Source organism: Osmerus eperlanus, chromosome 17 (assembly GCF_963692335.1).
Source record: "Osmerus eperlanus chromosome 17, fOsmEpe2.1, whole genome shotgun sequence".
In the NCBI taxonomy this organism is placed as follows: Eukaryota; Metazoa; Chordata; class Actinopteri; order Osmeriformes; family Osmeridae; genus Osmerus; species Osmerus eperlanus.
The window spans coordinates 6,998,545-7,006,320 of record NC_085034.1 but is presented as its reverse complement, the minus strand read 5'-3'; the positions used below and the strand labels follow the sequence as shown (position 1 = coordinate 7,006,320).

At 45.7% G+C, this 7,776-nt stretch overlaps 1 protein-coding gene across 1 annotated transcript in view; it reads left to right on the top strand.

Annotated features, from left to right (window-relative positions):
• The window catches only part of cacna1c (calcium channel, voltage-dependent, L type, alpha 1C subunit), a 90,421-nt gene extending 82,996 nt beyond the window's left edge, over positions 1-7,425 (top strand). The window contains 2 exon segments of the mRNA XM_062483648.1: positions 1-262; positions 592-7,425. The exon segment at positions 1-262 is cut by the window's left edge and continues 101 nt beyond it. Of these exon segments, the coding sequence (XP_062339632.1) occupies positions 1-262; positions 592-987 (658 nt within the window). The 3' untranslated portion in view covers positions 988-7,425.
• Positions 7,426-7,776: the final 351 nt, after the last annotated feature.

The following is a 7,776-nucleotide window of genomic DNA, read 5'->3' as shown; positions in this document are numbered from 1 at the left end:
GGGAGGCCCAACCCACTACCAGAGAGTCCCCTCCCTGCGGCTAGAAGGGGCGGGGTCTTACGAGAAGCTGAACAGTAGCCTTCCTTCGGTCAACTGTGGACCGTGGTACAGTGACGGCCCCACCCTGGGCCCCACGCTCAGGGCGGGAGGGGGCGTGGCCAGCCAGCGGCCGCCGCGGCCGGTGTCGCTCACGGTCCCCTCTGTGACCTGCAAGGACGCCGCCTCGCCGTCACACGGCAGCGCCGGGAGCCTGGTGGAGGCGGTGAGTGTTCCCGTCTCCCTCCCTTTTCCCCTCTCACCACTTCTCCCTCTTGCTCTGTTCCTCTTTTCTCTCTGTTCCCCCCCCCCTCCGCATCTCCCCGTCCCTTGCCGTTTCATCCCCTCGCGCGCTCACTCCTTTCTCTATGTAGTTCTCTCCATCCATTCTCATCCTCTCTCTCTCTCCCGCCCCGTCTGCCTCTCTCCGTCTCCCTCCCCTTGTCTCCTCTCCGTCTCCCTCTCCTCCTCTCCTCTCCGTCTCCCTCCCCTTGTCTCCTCTCCGTCTCCCTCTCCTCCTCTCCTCACCCCCCTGTCGGTCTCTCCTCCCCCAAGGTGTTGATATCCGAGGGTCTGGGCCGCTTCGCTCAGGACCCCTCCTTCATCGAGGTGACGAAGCAGGAGCTGGCGGACGCGTGCGACATGACCATCGAGGAGATGGAGAGCGCCGCCGACAACATCCTGAACGGCACCAGCCAGCCCAACGGCAACCTGCTCCCCTACATGCACCGCAGCCACGCGGCCGGGGAAGGGGACGCCGACGACGCCGTCCCCGTGGCGACGGAGGGCGAGAGGGAGGAGCTCCTGGGGGCCGTCACGCCTCCCGGCGAGGCGGAGGAAGAGGAGGAAGGAGGGGAGATGGGGCTGCAGCACTGGGGGGCGGGAGGAGAGCGGAGGAACAGCACGCTATTGGTGGAGGACGAGGACATGGAGTGCGTGACGAGCTTGTAGTCGTGGCCTCCGCGGCGGTGACATCAGCAGTGACATAAGCAGCACAGTGTTGTGGCTATCTCTGTGTCCGCCAGCCCTCCTTCGAAACACACACACACACACAGTCTCTCTCTTTCTGTCTCTCTCTGCCGGAGGCGCCATGGTGGCCAAAGGCACAAACTATCAGATCAGACCCGGTGATCTCCATCTTTTATACACCTGGAAGGAGGATTTCTTTCTCTGTGAGTGTGTACGTGTGTTTGTGCGTGTGTGTGTACACAGTTGTGTGTGTTAACTAACGCATGTATCTGGGTGTGTCTCTAAAGTGCCTCACAGTTCTCACATCCTTGAACCGTGGAGATGAGAGAGGGAAGAAAAAGAGAGGAAATGACGAAAGAGAAAATACAAAAGTGTTGTTCTGTTCCACTGGCTGCCTGGCAGATGGGTGTAAGGTACTGGACCTTCCCACAGTGCAAGCAGGGGCGGAGTCCGAGGTCATTACTCTGGGTTGCTGGCCAGGTGTCATGACATTACATGGTGCCGTTGGCAGAGCAACTCATTTGGCCACAGTCCAGAGCTCCATGCTGGGCCTCACACCAGAGCTCCACGATAGTCCTCACACCAGAGCTCCATTCTGGGCCTCACACCAGAGCTCCACGATAGTCCTCACACCAGAGCTCCATTCTGGGCCTCACACCAGAGCTCCGCGATACTCCTCACACCAGAGCTCCATGCTGGGCCTCACACCAGAGCTCCGCGATAGCCCTCACGACCGGGCTGCTGAACTCGGCTAGTTCCACAGGGAACCTTGGAGGAGGGCACAGCTAGCCGGGGAAGACTTTAACAGATGTACCTTCAGCCAGTATAACCATGGGGATATGAAACAGAGACACTGGCCAACAGGAAACCAACATAGGGCAAGAGACATCCTGGAACTGCCAGTCAACTTCAGCTGTCCTGCCACAAACCCCCACCTCTCCTCCTCCTCCTCCACCAATCCTCTTCCTTCTCTGTTTAACGTCTGCCTATCACGTGCAGCCGTTTCCTGTTAAAACACGAACTGGGCGGAGCTGTGTAAGGCTGTTCCATCACAGAGACGGCAACCCCCCCTGCTGCCCCTCCTTGTTGACATATCTGCGTCGATTTTGGTTTAGTTATGAAGCTTTCAGGTTCCTCTGTGGCATGGCTTGCGGAGGAGTGTGGAGAGACAGGGATGACAAGGAAGAGGACACAGAGATGGAAGAGGGTACTCTGATGGACAGATATAACGGAGATTAAGACTGCAACCCTATCCCCCCTTCTCTACTACATTAGTCATTGACGTGATGGCCAAGCGGCGTTCAGAGAACAGCTCGACACAGACACGCCCCCCCCCCCCCCCCCCACAACAGACCACACCGTTTACTGCCACCCCTGAGCAATGTGCAACACTTGCTCTCCATAATGATAGATTTTCATGATGTTTATTAATTTATCTTTATTTTGTATCTTTTGGTGTGCACATGCCAGGGTGCTGTTTCTCCTTCTGTATTTTTGCTTTGTTTATTTTTTTTAGGAGATTTAAGAAAATTAAGTATCCAGCCCAGTGGTTAGGGCAGGATGTAGTATGTGTGTGTGCGTGTGAGTGTGTCTGTGTAATGTATAACTCAGTGGGAGTCTCTCTATCAGTATGCACCTTTATCAGATTGTAATTATTTATTTATTTATTTTATCCCTGGGGGTGAAGTGTGTATTTTTTTGGAGTGGGTGAAATATGTATTTGCTGTTCTACAAAAAGCAGATTTATGCCTAAACGGTTCAATTTAAGGTAGCATAAGTATGGTGTGTTGTGTGTGATATCGCCCCCTGCAGGTAAACCACCGACGGGCATGCTTCCACAGCTTGGTGTTCTTCTGATGCTTCATGGTTGTAGTTCTGAATAGTGATCTACTGAGGTTGGTCAGGCTTCTCCTAGCCCCTTTCCCCCCCCTCCACACACACCAGACTAAATCAGGATCACTGGAAAACCAGCACACACTCACACACACAGCCTCGACAAGCCAGGACACACAGTTGTTGGACAAATCAGAATACACCTGCTTACTGCACAAACAACTCCCATATCGGCACTGTGTATGTCACCGTGTGTGGATCGTTTTCCTACACTTAGTTCTAACTCGGAAATCCTGGTGTTACATTCTAGGAACCCCTCACCCCTAACCCCTCACACGCACACAAATGCACGCTCCATGCACACTTCCCCTTCTCAAACAGAAGGGAGGGAGTGTGTGAGGAGGGTGTGTGTGTGTGCATGTGAGGAGAGTGCGTTTGTGTGCGTGTGTGAGTTAGGCGGTCCGGTTCCATTAGCAAGGTGACCAACATCAGGTCATACCACTTTGTTGCAGTTCATACTGTAGGGCTAAAAATACAAGATGTTTTAGTATTATTACCCTTCATTGCCAGCAACAGTTTATGCTGTGCTGGTCCCTACATGCATGTACACTGGTTCACACACACACTCATTCTTTCATACTGTCTCAAAGCTCTATTATGCAAATGGTGTGTTGAGGAGTTGTAGTGCCCGCGCTGCTGTAGTTCAACGTCCATGGAACCCTGAGTTTAGACTTCTTCTGTACTTTGCAAATGAGTTACATTTCAAAAACTTTGATTTTCAATGCTGGTCGGTCACAGTCGTAGTTGTTATCATGATCATCTTTCTGATGTCATGTTCCTCCACTGTCAGTCATGGACTTTCCGATGTCATGCTCCTCCACTGTCAGTCATGGACTTTCCGATGTCATGTTCCTCCACTGTCAGTCATGGACTTTCCGATGTCATGTTCCTCCACTGTCAGTCATGGACTTTCCGATGTCATGTTCCTCCACTGTCAGTCATGGACTTTCCGATGTCATGTTCCTCCACTGTCAGTCATGGACTGAGGGTTTGCAGTGTGCCAGAAAGGACAGCGCAGTAGTGTTTGATGAGTGTGGGGATTGAAAGCAGGTTCTACCGGCTGCATTTCCGTCTGTGTTCAGTGTAAGACCATTGGCTGCTCAAACAGGTCACCCTGCCTGGCATGCATTTCTGAATTTCAGTTAAGATCTCAAAATCTACTATATCTTTCTCCAAAACAATGTCCTGAACAGGCCTCATACAGAGTCTAATCTTAGTGTGTGTGTGTGTGTGTGTCTGTTGTCTGCCACACCTCTCCTGCCCTCCTCACACGTTTGTTCTAGCTAGCTGGCAAAGAATGTTTACACTAAATCATACACTCCACTGTCAAAATATACCAAGCTAGTGAATGAGAGAACATGTTTTTGCTCCAACACACGTACACACACACACACACAGACACCCTCCCTCGAGAGAAAGTTATTTCGCTCACAAATCATCACCTGCAGTAGATTCATATAGCTCTCATTAGAAGCCTAACAGCTTGGACATACTCCAAGTGTCCCCTGCTTCCTCTGTGGTTTGTGGCTTCGAGCCTGTAGGAGGATATCCATAGCTGGTGGCACCCCCTTAAGGAGTGGATCGGTGTTGCAGGCTGTCTGTTATACTGCGGCTGTAGAATTTCCTCTGGGATGAGTGGGGGTGTGTTTGAATTCCACAAGATATGCAAAAACAATGCAATAACTAGGACTGTAAAAAAAACAAGGTTCATAAAGAATATATAGTTGTACAGAATTGAAAAGAGAAAATGATATCACATATTATAATATATTCAGATGTTTTTTTCTGTTTGTTAAATTGCAGTTGTTTATATTGAAGAAGCCTGTTCTACTTGAATTCAGGTGCATTTCTGACTAGGGTAAGATGTATATCTATTTCCAGGACTCCATCTATTTGATCTGTATAATCCATCCACTCTTCGTTATTCAAGTGAAAAGACAACTTGACACCATTGTTGCATGATAATCATTTTAACATTTCATTGCGACAAATTTTGCTTCTGTTGACAGAAAGGTTTTAAATCAGGCAAGGTTTTTAAACAGGCAAGGTATCTCAGATACAGAGGTCCGCGTAGCTCTATTCTATATCTATTTTTATGTAAATAAACATTGGGGAGTGCGTGGTGGTTCCTACTACAGAGGAAAATATAAGAGGAAAGTGCTGTGCCTGCAGTACAGTGCACGTGTGTTTGGGAACAGATTTTGCATATCTTGTGTTCATCTGTCAGTTTCCGTCTTTTAGTTGGTCTCCTGTCACCTTTTGTCTCTGAACTCTTTGCTCCCGCTCTCCTCCCTTTTTTCTTTGCACGCTCTCCCACTCCTTCTTTCCTCCTCCCTCTTTTTTTGCACTTCGGTTCCCTCCTCCATCCCTCTCCTTCACCATCTCTCCATCACCATCCCTCCATCACCCTCTACATACACCAAGCTGAGCATACATCACTTCCTGCCTGAGTATTTTAACTTTCCCCCTCGACAGATCTACCAATCACAGGGCTCTAAGATGAGTTAGAGATGCTTATTGTTTAGGCAGCTGATTTATTGGAGGATTGGGAATTTGATTGATGTGTTTATTGATCAGCCAAACAGAGGGTCAAGAACACTGCAGCGCTGTCTACGTGAGGAAACTTGTTGGCCTTTTTTGTGCATGGTGTGGAATCCTTTAGAAAGTCTAATCCCACAACATAGAGTATTATACAAAGTAGAGAAATGTAAGTCTAAATGATTCTATATACTGACAATCCAGAGGACTGGTGAGGTCGTCTGTGTGGTTGGACGGTGCTGAGCTCAGTTGGTTGGCTGGCGTGTCAGGCTTTGACTTCCTTTCCTGGTCCTTCACAAGGATACGTGGACATAAGGGATGGATGTTGAGGTTCAACTGGCAATGATTGTATATTTTTTATAAACCATATAAAGAATATATATATCCATAGATTTACTGGTATGATATAAGATTGTACCCATTAAGATGTTTGTTGTCCAGACTTTCAGTACTATAAGAGAATAATGTAATCTATTTAAACTGTGTCCCTACTTAAGCCTCAACTTTCTTGTTGACTTTGTTTAAATTTAGGGATGGGGGGTGTATTTTGTGGATTCACAGGACGTTTATTGTGAAGGTGGCTTGGGTGTTGGCTGGTGGGGTAACTGATTGTGTTTTAGCATGTAAGGGATGCCGCAGGTGTGCTTGATTGAATCAAGTTACAGGGACAGTATTGAAGACAGGGCCACACACAGAACCTACCTACACTATATAGTATTGCTGCCAAAGCCGTTGTGTTTTAAATAATCTGCTTTAGTGTTTAATCAGGAAGCGTGGTCATTCTCTTCAGTGTAGTATCCAAGCTAAGCCTTGTGGGTACTGTAGTGCACACTGTCATTGGTTGACTACAAGTATTGATGTGCAATGTTGACATCCATATATTGTCTTGGTGTAGACTTTGTTGTTTGTTAGCTACATTTGAGATGTTGGAAACACAGCCAGATATTGACAGAAAGGGAAGTTCATCCAGCCAGATGTTGTATCGCCATAAATATACGGTTTAATGATAGTTTAAGGAGGTTTATTTTCCATCTGTTGTTGCATGTATCAATGGGACGATGTGTAGCATCAGGAGTGTCCTCCTAGTAACTGAACCAGATCAACAAGTCGTCCAGAAACTTCCTGGAACACAGAACCAAAAAAAAAAGGGTTTTCACAACAGAACCTCTGAAGGTTCTCCCTGTGCTTTTAAAATGATAGCAGCTAAATATGTAGCTTATCTTATTCTGAAGGAGGAAGGATTGTGATTAGTTAATAATATTTTTATAAAAGGTAGGATTGATAAAATGTGGGGAGGAATATGATTGGACAAGGACTAGGAAGTATTGTTGTTTTGGTGGCCAATGATCTACTTTTCAGGCGATATGAGGTGTTATGAAGGATTGAGTTAAGGAAGATATCTGGTTGACTTCCTGTTTGTCCTGGAATTTGTCACAGTAATCCCACAATTCTGATCTGCGTCCTCATTCTAGTTCTATCATTTTAGTTCAGACACACATGTTCTATTTTCTTGTAAATGAATTGCTGTTGATCCCTTTGATCTAGACAGACATATTTTAAGACGACTATTTTGAATATAAACTTTATTTTCCTTCTTTCCCAGGGTAAATTCTTATGTAGGTTCACCATTAGCCATTACCTTCTCTTTCTCAAAAGCGCAGGAACATCACCTTCTGACATTTTACAGCCATTATCTTATGGAATGCCATTTTAGTCAATATTAAATAAATAAATATGCCTATTAAATTAATCTTGACATAAATGAGGCAATAAATATGTAATGAATTGGTATAGTACAATAAATAAATAGTTTTTTGTTTTAAAAGAATGTTGTTCAAAGAACTACTTTTATAGATTTCCAATTACGTTTAGTTCATAATGCCACATTTATTTCATAATACCCTTAAAATTTATCACAGACGTTAAACAAATTGTGTCGGCTTGCTAGCTAAGTTTACCTGGAGAACACCGATTTTGCGATTTGACCATTCCCCATTCATTTGAATAAGAAAACTGAAAATAAATGTTATGGCATTGTGAAATGAAAGTCAGCTGAAAATGTTTTAAGTAGTCCTTTGAAAATCTTTATTTCGAAACACTTTTTTTTTTTTACTATATTGACTCATTTAAATTTATATATTTACATTTATTTTAATGTTTAGATATGTATTGGCCTCATTTTTATTGATAAGGCATATTTATGTATTTACTATTGACTGAATTGGCATTCCATATTATCTGCACCTCTGTGCAGGCTTTTAGGTGAGAAAAAACAGAATAGTTAAGAATGCATATTAACGTTTTCTATTTTAGATGTCATATACAGATATATCTATATCA